At 35.8% G+C, this 18,562-nt stretch overlaps 2 protein-coding genes across 5 annotated transcripts in view; one reads left to right on the forward strand and one right to left on the reverse strand.

The window, feature by feature from the left end:
- The window catches only part of LOC117410903 (serologically defined colon cancer antigen 8 homolog), a 139,609-nt gene extending 137,607 nt beyond the window's left edge, over window positions 1–2,002 (forward strand). For both annotated transcript variants that reach the window (XM_034017842.3, XM_034017843.3), the window contains exon 18: window positions 1,165–2,002. In XM_034017842.3, the coding sequence (XP_033873733.2) occupies window positions 1,165–1,194 (30 nt within the window). In that variant the 3' untranslated portion in view covers window positions 1,195–2,002. The remainder of the gene's footprint in view (window positions 1–1,164) is intronic.
- Window positions 2,003–11,255: 9,253 nt separating this feature from the next.
- The window catches only part of LOC117411324 (RAC-gamma serine/threonine-protein kinase-like), a 234,899-nt gene continuing 227,592 nt past the window's right edge, over window positions 11,256–18,562 (reverse strand). For 2 of the 3 annotated variants that reach the window (XM_059025405.1, XM_034018666.3), the window contains 4 exons: window positions 17,224–17,438; window positions 14,522–14,609; window positions 14,230–14,332; window positions 11,256–12,599 (listed from right to left, as the gene is read on the reverse strand). In XM_059025405.1, coding sequence (XP_058881388.1) covers window positions 12,514–12,599; window positions 14,230–14,332; window positions 14,522–14,609; window positions 17,224–17,438 — 492 coding nt within the window. In that variant the 3' untranslated portion in view covers window positions 11,256–12,513. The remainder of the gene's footprint in view (window positions 12,600–14,229; window positions 14,333–14,521; window positions 14,610–17,223; window positions 17,439–18,562) is intronic. The other variant, XM_059025404.1, reaches the window with a different exon arrangement.

Consider the following 18,562-nt stretch of genomic DNA (forward strand, 5'->3'; position numbering starts at 1 on the left):
CATGCTTGTCTATTATTTTCTTTCTGATCTCCTCAGACAACTCTCTCCTTTGCTTTCTCTGGTCCATGTTCAGTGTGGTGCACACAATGATACCAAACAGCACAGTGACTACTTTTCTCCATTTAAATAGGCTGAATGACTGATTACAAGATTGGAGACATGTGTGATACTAATTAAAGAAACTAATTCGTTTGAAATATCACTATAATCCAATTATTTATTATCTTTTCTAAGGGGTACCAACAAATGTGTCCAGGCCATTTTAGAATATCTTTGTAGAATAAGCAATAATTCATCTCTTTTTCACAGCTTCTTTGCTTTATTCTATGACATACCAAAGGCATGCAAGTATACATGATAAAATAGCTTTTAATTTCATCACTTTTCAGGAGGAATGAAGCATTATTTCAATGAGCTCTAAGGATACCAACAAATTTGAGCACGTCGGTGTATATATATATATATATATATATATATATATATATATATATATATATATATATATATATATATATTATAGAAGTGAGTACAATAGTAATAATTTTTACATTGATTGGTCTTATAGTGAACAGAACGACATTTGTAGAAGTGTAAAACTATGAATGATTACAGGTAGCTGCTCAGTAAAGTGAAAAGGGCTTTGATGCAGACAGTCTGTCTGTCTTTCAGCCCACCAGAGGTTTCACATCAGCTCTCACCCAGGCTTCCTGTTTTGTCAACAAGTGCCTGTCCCCGTGCCGACTCGCAGCTTACAGTAAACAGACTTTGGTTTAGGGCTGCTGCTTCTTTCTTGGAAAAGGGAAAGGGGGAGGGAGGTGTATAACCATAAGTGTGCCCCAAAACAAGGCTCCTGCTCTTAACCTCTGTGCGTGTGTCACATAAACCTGATTTTAGATAAAGCCAGACACTAGAGTAAGGCATTAACCTTCACCTGTAAAGTATATTCTCTTAGAAAGAGAAAATTATACAAGGGGCTCCTACACTTTAAAATAGCAGTTGTTTACATGTGTTAGCCACATCCTTCACCACTGATAAACTTCTCTTCTGAGAACTCAACCGTAGTGGGAAGTGGTACAAGCACTAGATGATAATATAAGTGCATTTATTAAAAAATAGTATTTCTATTCAAGTTGTTGTTTTCTGTTTTTTTTTTTTTTTTTTCAGTTGCCTAGTTTATCAAGAATTGAAAGCTGACCATCATGAACATGAGAGCTGTCTCAAGAGGTGTCTTTGGTCATCATAGCACCAAATAATGGATAATGATAGTGTTTTTTTTATTTGTTATGTAACAATTTGCACCTGTGTCTTTTTTTATTCAAATTCATTAACTACTGTTTATATGAACATCTCAGAGGCTGTCATGTGTATTGAAATATGAAACTAAAACCTGTTTTCTCAAAACTTAAAACACTCCCATTATATTATTTTCCATGCAGTTTCTACTTATTGTGTTTTATTAATATTTGAGCTTGCATGCATGTGATAATCTACACAGATTGAAATGGATAGCTTCCTATTTGCAAGAAAAAAGCACAACACATTTACCTCCTTTCGTAATTTGGATGAAGAAAGATGGGAATTACTTTTGCAGATTTGCTATATCAGAATGCTTATAGAAAAATGTATACTATGACTCTGCTTTCAACCAATTGCCTGAAATTGAAATGGTCTGTAAGTTTGTTTTTTGCTTTCAGTTCAAGTTATATGTACAGTCTTCCACATATACTCCAACACTGTCATTGTTTTGATATCTTAATTATTAAATTATGCAAATGTGTTTCTAAGTAAACATGTGCAAAATGACAGTCAACAAAAACCCCACCTGTTAGGAAAGCTTATAATATAAAATACCTTTTTTAATTGTTTAATAAACCAGTGGGGGGGGGGGGGGGCACTGTATTTATTAAGCCTTTTAATTGTCTTTTGCTACCTGTGTATTTGGTTTTGTATTTAGCCATACATCAATACCTATTTACAAATAAATAAATAAATCTTTCAAAAACTTTTCTTTTTTCCATTTTTGTTTGTATACAACTGAACATGGAAATGTCAAGTTGGCATTTTCATGAGCAGTATCTCAGGATTTTAAGTTCAGTCTAAATTCCAGTGGATTGACACTAGACCCATGGGTCTGCAATGGGGCACCTGGTAAAATCCCTGCTGCATGGAGTTCAGGAACCTAGCTAGGCCAGGCTGAACCATTGCCTCCAGTGTTAAGTACCTTGGCTACATCCTTTGCTTAATGTTTGGCGGATGCACATGGGAGTTTTTACAGCAGGAACAGAGGTTGCCTGTTTATTTTCATGCCTCCTGATCAGTAAGTTGCATTGGTGACGACATTGAAATTGGGCATTAGAGAGCTGTCAGTCTCACAAAAAATATGTCTGTTACCCCAGATTATGATATTCTCATTAGTGTTTGCAACAGAATGTCATTTAAATTGGATAAGCTGTTCTCTTGATGTGCATGTAAAATGTGAAATTTATACTGTGTCTTCAAACAGGTGGACAGACAAGGGGTGCCTACGTTATTTCTCTGCCGCATCACATATATGATTAGAAATTGACAAAACTCACTGTAATGAAACCTATTACACAAACAGCAGCATCAAAACAACTGGGGAACACTTACTGTGTTCCGAATTCAAAGTGAAGACTTTGAAATTGCATCCCACTAAATGTGGTGTACAAGTCTGCTTTCTGAGGTCTTTGGAAAAATGTGTTTGGCTTGATTACCAGTGCTATTTATATACAGATGTGAACATGCAGCTTACATCAGAATGACCCATTTTTTACATTAAAAAATTGTTTATTTCCAGCATCGAGTCTGTGAATACCATTTTCAAGTTGAACATTGTGTCAAGAACTGTGACTTGATTAGGTCATCAGATATCACTTACAAAAAGGTGTATTAACAAACAAGATTTCATTTAAACTAAAGTATTTGCTGTTTCTTAATATTTCATTTTAGCATGCATTAAACCCTGGTTCCCTGAAATAGAAATGTAGAAGTGTGGAGTAGTGGTTAGGGCTCTGGACTCTTGACCGGAGGGTCGTGGGTTCAATCCCAGTTGGGGGGACACTGCTGCTGTACCTTTACCTAGATTGCTCCAGTAAAAACCCAACTGTATAAATGGGTAATTGTTTGTAAAAATAATTTGTAAAAGATAATGTAATTGTATGTAAAAAAATAAATAAAATAATGTGATATCTTGTAACAACTGTAAGTCACCCTGGATAAGGACGTCTGCTAAGAAATAAATAATAATAATAATAATGTATGGCTATTTACCTCCTAGAGACCCTAAAACCTAAATAAGATATATCAAAGCTGCTTGATGAGCCTGTGACGCGGTCATGGCCCGCTTCAACTGTGTCAGTTTTGACAGACGGGGCAGGCTAACGTTCACGCAATAACTCTGTGAGCACTGTTCCCTGGTGGGAAACAGCTGCCCAGAGCTTTTCCATCTGCACTGAGCGTGCTGATCACTTGGAACGGCAACGACTCTTCTTCCTCGAGGGAGGAGAAGGAGAGGCAGAGGAAGATGAGGAAGACTGTGAAGATGACTGCCTTCGTGGGCTACTCTCCTGGGTGCGTTGCCCGGTCTCCCTTGGCAACATGGGGTGAGGACGCAGCCACCTGTCTACCAAGGGAATGGGGAAGAGCGCCGTGCAGGAATGACGGATGCAGAGTGCTCTGTAGAGCTGCAGCAGAGACGTTTCTCCACGGTACAGGTTAACCGGTTTCCAGTTCCAGTTAGGATGTCCACCTGTACAAGCCACTGGCAAAACCACTCAGTCAGTACCACACACTAGACTGAGGGAAGCCTGCTTGTTAGAGGTACTAACAGCCTTCGCAATGGCGATGCACAAGAAGTCACCAAAGTGGAAGGTACTGTAGGAGAGACTCCAAGCAATCTCAACCGAAGCATGTATCTTGGTCCGGCAGCTGTCCACACATTTCTGTAAAAAATAAACATCTTGTAATTTAAAAACAAGTATTTCATTTCACTCCAGCCGGAGCTATGCAGCCTGGGGGAAGCACAAAGGCAGCTGACTTATGTTGCTTGAACTCTGGGAAGGAGCAACTCAAGCCACTGGCTTCACACGGGGCACAAGGGACGTAACAAACAACAGGCTGCAGTGCACAATATACAAATAATTAAAAAAAAAAAAAAAAAACTATTACAGCATAAATAAATATTTGCATAAACTATGTAAAACACAGTAATTTGCGAAAATTATACAATCATAAGCAACAAGTACTGATACCAGGCTCTCCTGTCAGGTCAGTCTTGAAAGGAAAAATGGTGCTGAGATCTGTGAAAGCACAGTCTTATGTCCTCGGGGGTGGGGTCGAGCAGCTGTGCTATAATTATTCGGGTTTCTGGGTTTTTAGGAGGTGAATACCCATGCGGTAATGGTTACATTTCATACTTGAAAGGGAACAATTATAGTGATTATTTTGATATTACATACATTTTGTCTAAAAACACAATAAATGCAAAATATATTACAGATACAGTTAACAAGCCCTTATCTGAACAAGGCTCGTCCGTCAGGTCAACCTTGATAGGAAAAATGGTGCGGAGGTCTGTGAGCGCAGTACTTTAATGCTCTCGGGGGCGGGCCATGACTGTGTCACAGGCTCAGTTGAGCAGCTTTGCTATAATTATTCAGGTTTCACAGTCTTTAGGAGGTGAATACCCGTACGGTAATGATTACATTTCGTACTTGAAAAGTAACAAGTGTTTTTTTTTTCTTTTTTTTAAACTTACCAGTTCAATGTCACACACCTGGATGTTGTGAAAGTATTCTCCAAGCAGCATTTTAATCTGTAATTACCTAGTACTTCTTACCTTAATAGTGTGACATGTACAGGGCACACATTATCATGCCGTTCCATCAATGTTTATATAGTGATTCAGCACAGATTCTGGAACAGGTCTAAAAGAGTCACCTCACTATGAAATGTGTAAAGAGTATAACTTTACATATATTTTTTAACAACTCTAACAAATGTATTTGCATATAATTTGAAGCTTAAGCAGTCCTATTTAATATGTCTGATTTGGCAGCATATATATGTTGTCAAGCTAAATGTGAATCAGATTTATAATGGTAAAGGCATGGCAATACCATGTAGGCCTTACCAATATTTGCTAAAGTATAAAAATAGGTATTGTAGGAAATTGTGGTCAAAATGCATGAACAGACATAGTCTTTAACATAGTTTAAAACAAAAACAAATCAGAATCTTGATCTTTTACTTAGATACAAATACATCTTCCTTTAAACTAAATTGAGTGACAAATATATCAAATTTTACTCATAATAAAATGTCCACGCAGCAATCATACTCTTTTCAAGTACTGCACAATAAAATCAAGATGCAGTTAATGTTTTACTTTTTTTTTTTTTAATTACTGTTTAACAAAGGAGAGGTTTAAATAGAGGTAACCCTTACATTTTGCTATAGGCAATACACTGTTAATTATGTTAACCATTAAAGATAATGATTAGAAATACAGAATTATACAATACTTTTGCCTTTTTTTTTTTGCTATGACATTTCCTTAAAATGTTAACTACTTACTATATAACAGAATCCTACACTAAAGTGTTACCAAATGGGTACTAAATGAAGAAGTTATTACAGAAATGCATTCAAAATGGGCTTGACTATTCCACTGGAGTAGAGGGAAGCATGAAGCAGTAAATCACACCACACAGCGCATTAGCAGATTGACATAGTGCTTTATTTAAGCAGTCTGTAAGAAGGAAAATAATGTGCATCCCTATCATATACATTTACGTGTAAAAATACTAAGGATGTACAGTGTACAAAAACAGTTTCTTGCAGATTATTTTCACATCCTTGTGGGTCATATACTTAAGGAAATAAACAGTTATATTATAAATAACTGACAGTAATACAGTTTTCCTTCGTTTTTAGTCCCTTCTGCTTAAAATCCTTAACCATATGACTAGATCTTAACATGGATCTAATGACAGAGCTAGCAAAGTCCAAAAATGTCACAAACTCTAAAGCTACATGGACGTAAAATTAATGACACTTTTTTTTTTAAAGAAAAGATTTGTTTGTCTCTCTTTTTCTTTAAATAAATACTTTACAATTCATGCTCGTTCATAATACACTACCAGGAGCATGATAACAAGAACAAATCTGTTGTAGACAGTACAAACAGTAGCAGCAAAGTGTGTACATTGAGGTGTAAAATATATATTATATATAGACCCTGCAGTTAGTAAGGAAAGACCCCCACATTGTCACTTGGCCAAGTTATGAAAAGTGCATGGCCCCTTCCCCTCCCTACCCCCATCTGGAATGGTAATCTTGGTCAAACTGCAAACAAGGTGGGAAATAGGCAGACAGAACATAAATAGATTATTTTAGCAGAAAGGAATGTCATTTTTTGTGTTTTATTTTATTCTCCAAAATTAATTTAGTGGAAAAGAAAAGCAAATGCTGGTAATATATATATATATATATATATATATATATATATATATATATATATATAAAACAAAACAATCGGAATGCCCTACCACCCCATCGCCCCTCCAACTGTTTCCCAAAGATGGCTTCAGTACAAGAGGGCATATTCAGTCAGGCAAGGCTGCTACAAGCTGGATCCACTTTAAAAAGCTGATATTATTGAGTTTTTCAACCCTGATGTCCTAGAATTTAATTCTTTTTTCACCTCTTATGAAAGGTTCAGCACTATGTGCCATTTCAAAGACAGTTTTACTGTGTACAGTATTTTCAGGTAGTTTAATCTTTATATTAATGTCTCCACTTGTGAGAACTGGCAAATCAATGCACTTGTGAAAAGTCTTCTGGAAGACAATGGGTTAAATAATGTAAAACTTAAGTTGCCAGCTAACAAACGTTTATCTTAAACTTATACAGTAGGTGCAACTTTGGGTTAAAAAAAAAGGAATGTATTTAAAATGCAAATATGCATTCTATCCTCAGTCAACAAGGAAGCCTAGCCATTTATAAGCACCAGGTTTTTTATACAGTACAGCTAAACCTCGATATCATATACTGGCTGAGATCAGAAACTGTTTTCTTTTTCCATAAATACACACTGAAAAAGATCACATGTTGGGTGAACTCAGACTAAGTGCCATCATAATTGATCAGGTTTGCACTGGCATGTAATGCTACTACGCAATACAGAATCTTAATAATAAAACTACACTGGACCACAAAAAACACAATTATTTTTGTTGTGTTCGAAATTCCAAATTTCCAGAACACAGCTGAAAAAAAATAGTCAATTAAACCAGCCCTCTAAATAATACTATCAACTTATTCAGGGGGTTTATTGACAATCCTAATTAATATATATATATATATATATATATATATATATATATATATATATATATATATATATATATATATATATATATATATATATATATTAATAGCCCTTGCCATCTATTGTGGTTCAACAAACACCACCATACAAGCTGGCACTTTTTCCTTGCTTTATTCATCCTATGCTTTTTGTCACAGCCAACTGCGCACAGGACCTTTTTCTCATACCTTCCTAGACTGTTGTGCTCCTGCTACAAGAAAAAGACATGGGCTCAAGCAAATGTTTACTTATAGTCCATTACCCTCTACTTGTTTTAGCAGGTTGGAGATTCTTCAGACAACTTTGCTTTCACAGAATTCCAAAACAACATTAGGCAATTTACATGGGGAAATGATTATAATTTACAAAAAAATAAAAAATAAATATGGAGGCACTATTTGCTTGTGCTTTCTTTTCCCTTGGTGCATTCTCTCAACCTACCATTTTACACTGAAAGTGCATTGATTATCCCCTCATATCCCTTATCCCCATGGATCGGCATGCTCCTGCTTCTCTGTGGCACCTTCAACTGAACAAGCCTGAAACTTCACATCTCAACAGGCCTGTTCGAATCAAGGACTCGTTAACTGCCCAGAATGGGAGAGATAAACCGGTCACACTAACAAAAGGGAGCAATCCTCTCTGTCACCCAGTATCACAAAGAAGTCAGTTCAGAACTATACCTCTACACATAGACATAGACACACACACACACACACACCTCGGTACATTGGTTAAATGTGTTATGCTGTAGTAGCTCAGTCTGCATAGCTTTCCTAACATTTTCTTTAATCAACTTACTCAACCATTTTCCATTTGTTGGCTTAATTTCAATATTGTTATATAGCAACCCACAGTGATGGGTTATAACAATCTACTGTACATGATCCATTCCACAATGCCTATCCTAGCCTATGGAAAGACTGATTTGGACTTCTCTGTTCTGTTGCCCAGCTCCAAAAAGCCAGTATTACTACAAGAGTAGCATCTTTTTGTAAACAATAACCTATCCTTATTGCGTTTTTTTAAAAAGTACCAATTTGTTATTTTTAAAAAGCTGCTTTAAGGATAGTGGTGCCATAAATAAAAAGTAATCCTAGTGTAAGTCCAACATAAACTGAGCTCTAATTAAAATAAATGAATCTCGATGTGCAACTGAACATGGGAAATAATTTTTAACTACAAACTGGTTATATGAAAAAGCAGTATTCAAAAATGTTTCCATGATAAAATGTTTGTTCTCAACCATCAGGTAATATGATGTTCTACTTGACTTACAGTAGTTTCTTAAACTTGTACCTGAAAGAATGCTGCAACATGCATAAACTATACCCTCTTTGAACTTGCAAAAACTGCAACTAAAATCAACAGAAATGTGCACTATTTTATTGGGCATTTTATTCCCTGCATAAGCTATAGAGTAGATAACAGTAGGATGCATCTACATTTAAAATACATCTTAACCTTGGAAAATTAGCTAGTTCTGTTGCCACTGTTGTAGTTTATTTATTTCTACAACACCAATATTCTTGGCATGCCTAAAGGAAAGAAAATCCCTATTGTTTCCCACACTTCTTCATTACCTTCTGCCTTACCCACACCTGCTGTTCTTCCAAAGTAACACACTACCAATATGTTTCATTGATGCCGATCACAAGATCCTGGTGTTTATGTTACCAAAACTAAATGCTAAAATGATGACTCGCCATGTCATTGCTTTAATAGGAGTGTCAAAAAACATCCTAGAAGCAGGGACCTGTCATTTATGAAAATATTTTCTTCACCCATCTGACTCACATTCATACTTTTTTCATGCAGTAAAACTTCAGTCCAAGTTCACTGATATCTTAATATCCTCAAAGCAGGTTAAGACTGCTAGAATGTTCTGCTTTTCCGTATCAGCTATTTACTCTGGAGGTGCCAATTAAACAACTTATTACTATTTAAAACTGGTAACATAGTTTCAGTAACTGCTTAGCTTTTAGTATCCCATCATCTAAATCTAGGTTAATCAATTAAAGTGGGAGAATTCTGTTTACCGGTTTAAAATTGTGTACAACATATACCTTGATAGCTCAAATTCGTTTGCTGTCCATGTTTGTACACAACTTTGAAGTTTAGGTAGGTTGAGGCTTTATAAGCCCATGCTGAAAATATCAGCTCTGTATGTTCTCCCTATAAAATTAGTATTTCCTGAAGATGAAGACAGCATGTATGGCACCATACTGATGTCTGTAGTAGCAAGACAATTACTATTTGACTCCTAGACTGAAGAAGCTTGTGGTCCTACAGCTAAAACTTCCATTAGGTAATATAAACAGAACTTGCCTTCTGATACATCAGAATTCACAGAAGGCCAAGCTACGGAATGGTACACAATTAATTAAAACAGATCATTATGACAAACATAAGCGTTAATACAAGTTCCTAGTTTTTTTTTGTTTGTTTGTTTTTCTTGCCTCTGAAAATCAATTCTATCCAATTAGTGAATTCACATTGAGAGTTTTCAGAACAATTGGCTGTACAACAAATCAGCAGTTAACACAGAGAGAAAACAATCAAAGTCTTCACATGATGCCTCTAAACTAAAACTACAAGTACCATTTATTGCAAGTTCATACAGATATATTTAAATAACTAGTACCAGCATCATGTTAAAATATGTTTTCCCTTTTCTCCCTTGACTGCTCATCTGCTGATGTCATACAATGTGAGTGAAGAGGGCGTGGGCCTGCCAATCCCCCCAAAAAACAAATCAATAAAAAAGTGTAACATTTGGGATGAATAATGGTAAACTGTCAAAGCAAAATGCTTTCCTGCAAATTTATGGTTAAATCCTTGACAATCTACAGCATGAAAATGAAGATTTACTTTCCCAAACCCTCCTAAACCTTCAACTTGCCAATTATGGGTAACATTTAGTAAGCTTTGTTTACTAGTTGTTTACTAGTTTGGGCAAATGAACTGAAAAAAAATGGGGCAAATAAAGTCTAGCCCTTTTTCCTCTTACCCCTATTTTTCAATTGATTCACCATGTTTCAATATATATTTGCCCTTTTGTTTTAACTAATACATTGGGGGTAAAAAAAACACCTGAAATGCTGCACAGTATCTTGGAGGTAATGGTCTTGCTTGCACTCAGTTTGCCATCTTGTCATCTCTTGGGGGGCTGAGGCAGGAGGAGGCACTGACTTTGAGCTAGGGTTTGAACTATAACCTCCTTTGCTTGTGCCTAAACCACCTGCTTACACTGCTACTGGCTATATGTAGTAGCCGTGGTGACTCGTAGCTCACCCCAGCTCTCTTACCCGAATATACTTCATAGACAACCTGGTTTAAAAGGGAATACCAAATGTGCTTTTCTTTATTTGGTTATTCTGCAGATGGTTTGAAGGGGCTGAAATGCAAGCCCCATATGCAATAAACATAATTGGATACACAGGACGTACCCTCATCAATAAGTGATAAAGTGTTTGACATTTCTACTTCCAACAACCCCAATCCTAGCTGGTACTGCACCTGATAAAACATTGTCCTTGGGATGCTAAGCCTCCAAAAGGACCTATACATCTACCTCTGCCCCATACACTATAGTAAAACCAAATCCGACTAATCCTACAGCACCGAAAACGCTGCAGTTGAGAGCTTTAGATTATGAGTGATGTGTGCTAAACATTCTTAATAACCGGCCATATCAGTGTCATGCTACAGTATTTACATATAAACTTTAGTTTGGCCATCCTAGTTTTATAAATGTAACCAGGCTGACCAAAAGTGCGATTATATATATATATATATATATATATATATATATATATATATATATATATATATATATATATATATATATATAGATTTTGAAGGATTGCCAGCTTGTACAGGCCTTTTATTGTTTTAAAAAATGTATTTTAACATTTTTGCCAAGCCTCAATATTGAAAAACCTTCAGTAAAAAAACAAAAAGTAGCAGAAGCCTGCAAAAAAAACACATACAACAATTCAATATTACAAATAAATACTACAATGGTAAAGAGGACTTTGAAGTAATCGTCTGTAGGGTTTCCCCCTATGTTTTGGTAATCAAACGGGGAAAAAAAGGAAAAATAAAAGGCCTTAGCATTATGCCTGTCTACATTCTTCAGCCATCAGAGGTGCCTTTTGATCCAGAACAAAAAACTGGACAATCATAACAATAATACATTTACAAAATAAAATAAACTAAAAGCAAACACAAGAAATCATATTTCAAGACCCTTTTTTGCTTTGTTTTTAACAGTGCCTTTCCCCATTTATCCCTCAGCTTACTATGGTTTTAAGTGTTTATACATCCTTTGATTGCACTTAGATGGAAGTGGAGCTGCCAGCTACTCTTGCTAACAGCATGGAGTATCAATAGCAGTTGGAATCCACATGCTTTCAAATGCTTAACATAATTACAATCGTTTTTGTTTGTTGTAGTTTTTTGTCAATCAGCTATTAGAACAATAACACACTATTGCTTTGTGTAGCAATGATATGTCTAACAAAAAGCACAGGATAAATATATCATAAAAAAAAAATTAAAAAAAAACAGCCTGCTATAATCAGCCCAAATTAATACAATAGTAAAAATAAAATAAAAAACTCCCATTGTCAGTATATGTAATTTAAAACTCAGAATGGGTTCTCCAAGCCTTCAAAAGGAGAAGTACCCCTTTTATTAATTTTCAAATCAGTATTTCAGGGGTTTTCTCAAATTAGCTATATTTGTTTTTTTTTTACAATCTGAAATGTAAATAAACGACAGCATACATCTTAAGACAGTGTTTTCATTCCTTAACTAACAGAAATTTCAACGGCTTTCAAAACAAACAAACAAACAAACAAACAAAACAAAAATGCTCTTTGCAGTGGCCAATAATGTCCAAACAGTAGGAGGTATAATAGCCTGAGGCCTCAGAGTGACACTACACTGCCCTTTGTGTAACCACCCTCGTCCCTCCCAGAACAAAACAAAAAATAAATAAACCAACACCTGATGATTTTTCCTGTCAAAAAGAAAACCAAATTGAAAAACTCAAAACGCAAGTATTGAAGTAGTGCTAGGATCTGGTGGTAATGCTGAGGACCAGTTTCCAGTGACTCCTATTCCCTTCCACTGGCAGAGTAGGAAAACTGGGGGAAGTGCGGCCGCCGCTCATTATCCATGCAGTCCATTCCGTCTTCATCGACTGAGGAGAGAAACCAGCATGTTAGTGAGAGGGAATCCATGATGCTGTGAGGGTAATAGTGTTTAAAGAGTAAGTAGCGGGGTTCCCAAAAATATAGAGTTATATTTCCCCATGTGCGGCTACAACTGTTTAAATAACATACCTGCAATTTTTCTTTTCATTGTTAACATCCTGACAACTTTTTACACTTATAACTTTAAAGCCGGTTTCAAAGTTTTTTTCAAAATGGCCGCTCTAGTGCACTGGGGTTTGAGATCTGTCCTCTAAGTAACTGCAGGAAGAGCGATTATAAAAAAAAACCAAAAAAACATAACAAGTGCACTGGCTTTTCAGTTCCGTACCACATCATTATTGCTGTGTTACCTGTTTGACAATGTGGTCAATAATCTATCAGTGCACTAGAGCGGCCATTTTGAAAACAGTTTTGAAACAGACTTTAAAGTTTTAGTGAAAAAAGCTGTCAGGATGTTAACAATGAAAAGAAAAATTACAGGTACATTATTTAAACTGTTGTAGCAACATGTAGGGACGTGTAACACTATAGATTTCGATACCACATTACTTGACGCTAAGGAACCTGTCCTGGATTTAGCAGGGTTTCTAATTTCAATAGGGTCATTCCGTGTCAAATCAACCAAAATCCAGGAAACCCCTGCCTCAAGATTTTGATTTTGCTTATATTTTGTGTAGTGGAAGATTCAGGTCAGGTATGAAACCAGGCCAAATATTTAAGCTCAATGATGATTTGCTGAGATGTCTCCTTCACAATTTAATAATTCTCTGCCCAGGTGGGGCACCACCTCTATAAGTCACAATCCATCACAAGACTCATCAAAAAAATGAGTTCTGCCCGTATAATTTTAAGTTTAATTTCAAGAACATTGTGTCACACGCAGTTGTACCTGTAATTTAGATAACTGAAAATTGCATGAAATACATTTTTCTATACCACTGGAAAAAACAGATAGAGACCAATTACCATTTCTTATAAATTATGGTTTCTCTTGGTTTAAACTCAAACTATTTGCTAATATTGTACAACAAAACCCAAAACAACATAAATGCCTGTTCATGTTTGTACATTTATTTATTAAACTGTGAAGCAGGCAGATTACCAAGTCAATTATTTTACCACAAGTCCTTTAAATCCTCGCCTATAAGCCCACCAAAGGTCAGTTTGTTAACTCATGTCCCACAAGGGTTTTCAGCCCTTCAAAGATGAGGCAATTTTCGATATTTTCATCCTGAAGCCTTTTTGTGGGGCCATTAAATCAGACAATGAAGTAGGTAGACAGTAGCAGAGCTGCATACAGTTGTATCTCAGCAAATCAACATTGAGTTTAAATATCTGGCCTGGTTTCATACCTGACCTGTATCTTCCACTACACAAAATATAATCAAAATCTAAATCTTGAGGTGGGAAGCTCTGGTTGAGTTGACACGGAATGACCCAGTATTTCCTGATTTCTAGAAGTCTAATACAGTATTTTTCAGACTTTCAGTTTGGTTTTGGTGACATCATCAGGTGTCATAAGAGTATATGCAATTGATTTTAAAAGAACATAGTTCAAAGCTACACAACTAATTTACTTTTAACTCAATAGAATTGCCTTTTTAAAAGTTGACTTACATTTTTCAGGAGGAGTTATTGTAATCGTCTGAGCTGTAAATTCTTCATCAAAATACCTTGTGTCTGTCTCAGAGGACACCTGAGGCTTAAATGGAGGTATAAGCTACAAAAGATAAAGACAGAAGAGCTTACTACTAGAACCCAGGGCTTTACTGTGTTATCACTGCAACTTACCGGATCTTCATTTGTCTTCTGATAAGCTTGCCATGGACCACAATCCCATAATTCTGTACTACTTCTAAAACCTGCCTTTTAACCTTAAAAATGCTGTGAGGTGAATTGGTGACCTTACCTTTTTATCATACACATCTTGCCAGTTTATTCCAACAAAAAAACTGTGCCGCATGATTTCTTTTGCATCGTCTGGCCCACCGCCAACTCTTTAAGGAAGAAAAAAAAAGTTTCTATCCACTGTAATTCGTATACAAGAAAGTTTTTTTTATTTTTTGGGTCTAATTATCAAACTCAAAGATTTGGGGTCCATTGCTTGGTCCTGACAACCAAGAACTGGGCTGAAACCACCCGAACCTTTTGCAGAGGGCACAATAATTAATTTATAGTGTACTATTGACAGTTCTTCAGTACATTATAAGTTAACTATTTAATAATACACATATTTTTTTCAAAACGTTGTCACTTACTCTCAATATAGGGCAGGAAATAACCAATGGCACCGGCGGAAATTGCCACAGTGCCCAAGCTGCTTGCCACAATGCCAAAAAACAAACAAAAAAAAAACAAAAAAACTTATGGCAAAAGTTGCCGGTCAGCCCTTCCATCATTGCCGCCGGTGTCCGTCAGCACCAGCAAATCTGATCTACAGCCCATTCACAACCTAGCTCAGTGTCAGTGAATTCAATTCTGTCTAATCTCGTCCCGCGAGAAAATAACTCATTATCATAATGTATTATTGTTGCCATTCTTTTTACTGTGCACCTCCCAGCACTCAGCCATGAGAAAGACATACTGTATCATTGGTTAATGACGGGCAAACGAGGGAGGGATGCTGTTAAGCCTAGGACACATGAGTGGCATGGCACCCAGATTTGCCCCTGCAGGAAAATGTTTGAGCGGCAAAATATCACTCGCCGAGCGATATTTTGCCGTTCTAAAATTCAGCCGCTGCAACACTTTTCCACAACGTCATTTGTGTTCACAATAATTAAAATAAAAGGTGAGCGATATGTGCAGCATTTTACCGCTCCCCGGTAGCGGTGCCGCTCGTGTGTGTCCTAGGCTCTAGACTCAGCTCAATATGACCGCGCTCCAGGAATTCAATCACACGTGTTTTTCCATCTGTGAGACCCAGCCAGGCAGCCAACTCAAAAAAGAAAGAAGGAAGAAGAGCTGTCTCAAGCGGCAACGAAGTGTTCTAGGATTTACCTAATTTTCAGGTAAGCAATGGGTGCACATCAATTTGTCCACGACAATAATAATAATAATAATAATAATAATAATAATAATAATAATAATAATAATAATAATAATAATAATAATAATGTGAACTTACAGTTATCAAGTACAGTACTGCAGAAAGGACGAGATTAGACAGGATTGAATTGTGACATAACACAGGCTTAAAATTGCAATATTTAAAAATGCAACGGTGCAATCCACATTCTTACTCCTTTCATGTCTTCAGAGTATATAAATTGTTAATTTATACAGACATTTCAATGACCGTTGCAGTTTTATAATTTGGTGTTATTCCCCCACAAAACACCAATGCTAAAAATGAACACACAATAGGTAGACAATTATTAGTTTTGCTAAAATTCTTACACACTGACGAAGTTTCTATTTCAAGTTTTTTTTTTTTTCAAAGCTACGTTGTTTGTACCTGTTTTGTAACAGCAGTTAGCAAACTACAATTGTGCATACACTGCAGACCGAAACAACTCATTTGACCACTATCATTATCAAACTCCAGCCATGGGTAAGTCTTCAGCCAGTTTGCCTGAAAATCTATCTTTTTTAAAACTTTCCCTTCACTGATATCGTTTATTTGGGTAACGCTTTATATTGCGTGGCATAAATTAATATTAAATAGGTATGCAATTGATATTAAATTTACGTTCAATTATTCCTAGTTACTTTCCATTAACATTTAAGTCACATTAACTGTATTTTCAATTAAAAACATGTAAACAATGGGAAATTATTACATATTTTCAAGGGTAACAAAACGTAATATAAATGGACTTGATATGCAATTACATTTTCAATCGACATTTGGTTAACATTTAGCAAGAAACCAGCTATTGCATATTTATTAAATATTAATTTAACATTAATTTAATATGCAATTGCATATCTATTTAATATTAATGTATGCCACGCAATATAACGCATTACCCTTATTGTGCTGTTGTATCAAAGGCTGTATCTAAGCCTCTAATCTAATCTGTGTATTAGTCAGTGGTGTTTGACCGAGTTTAGAAAAAATACCCTGAATATTATTATTTTTCCAAATTACCCTTTGTATTTTTTCATTATGAAAGTTTATGTTTTATAATTCAGATTTTTTTATACCATTTTATTTTTACAATGGAAAAGTTACCTTATTTTTGTAACAATTAGTGTGTAAATCACTCAGAAAACATTGATTTGTGTTTGTTTGAATTAAAATTTCATCAACATAATAGGCTCTCTGTATTTCTTTTTTGCTGTTATATGAATAAGTATGAAATAGTCTTGGTGCCCTTGGGTTGGATTGATGTTTTGCCTTTTTACCCCCTAGAACTGCCTTGGTGTCCCAGAATCTTCACACCCAACAAAGGCACCATTGCCTTGCCCTTCATGACCTTCATGCCCTGAGAATACATTTCATTTTCTGAAACTAAAAATAAAAAAAGGAAAGCAATGAAAATTAATAAAGTGAGTCAATGTACTCAAATTCCTTTTCACAGGTTTTGAAAATATGACCCAATATAAGTATTGCCTTTTTAAAGTATTCTCTTGATGAGCACACAGTAGAAGCACTAGTTTACTTACCTTTTATTTGGATCTTTTATGAGGAGCCCTGAAAGTAGGGATTTTGCATCAGAAGAGAGGGTTCTGGGGAATTTGATGTCCTCCATAAGAATAAGTTCGAAGAGCTTCTCATGGTCCTGGTTGTAGAAAGGCAGTCGTCCACACATCATTTCATACATGACAACGCCCAAGCCCCACCAGTCTACTGCACGCCCATAGTCATTATCTTCCAGCACCTGCAACAAGGGAGAAGCCATTCCAATAAAATAGAATAATTATATTCCTAACACAATGAAATCAGTAATGTTCAAGCTTTAACCCAGACAATTTGAACAAATACCGTATTACTTTGAATTAACGCAGCAGCGTTTACTTTAAACAGCTGCAGCGCTTATTCAAGAGCGGTGGTAATTAGAAGTACTATGGTTTTTGAAAGGCGACATTTTTTAATGCAGTATTTGAGTGAGGCATATATTGAAGTTTATTTAAGCAGATACAACTTGATCAGGATGGCGAAGAAGTCATACAACTTTAAACTGAAAGCTGTTGAGCTTGCAGATCAGATCAGTGTTTGACTAGGTGAGGACACATACCAGTGTAGCGTGGAGGGAAATAATAAATAACAAGAGAGAAATGGGTGTTTGAGTAAGCAGTGTACAATATGTCAGAACTGCATGTTGTTTTTAATGTGCTGGATTGTCACAAAACATATCCAAATGAATAACTAGCAGCAAAGTTTCCAAACTGATGATAGTTACTATATATTTTGACTGTTTGTATACAGTCAGCACTCACATATCCGACCCTATAACATTCAGTGATGGTTAAACGAGTGTGACGCATATCTGATTATTTCATTTTGGTCCGTTCCAACCCTTGTCCATTTTTTCAGGGAACACAAAAAAGGTACAATGTAAAAAAATACATAGCTGAAAGGATTGTGTTTTAAAATAAAAGTAGGCTTCCATTTAGATGTACTGTAGTTGGTTTTGTTGGTACAGTACTATATTTTCAACAGAACTAGTATTTTAAATTCAGAATGATATGATTCTGAAAATAGCTGTGTACACCTGGACTATAATACAGTACATTTATATCCGGCACGTATTGTAACAGTGTAAAATTCCCCATTAACGACCCAACAGCAAAATTAAATCAAAATTTTACCCATGCACAGAACTGCATAAAATGTAAAAGGCAATTCAATTAGCAAAAGATTAAAAAAAAACAACACCAGTTTCCAGAATTAAAACAGTACCCAAAGTCAGTATTCAAAATTGCAGAATATAGTGCTCGATGAAGCCATAATGCCACAGTTCACTTACAAACGAAAATGCACAAAAGCAACTAAAGATCACAG

This window comes from Acipenser ruthenus, chromosome 6 (assembly GCF_902713425.1).
Source record: "Acipenser ruthenus chromosome 6, fAciRut3.2 maternal haplotype, whole genome shotgun sequence".
NCBI classification, from domain to species: domain Eukaryota; kingdom Metazoa; phylum Chordata; class Actinopteri; order Acipenseriformes; family Acipenseridae; genus Acipenser; species Acipenser ruthenus.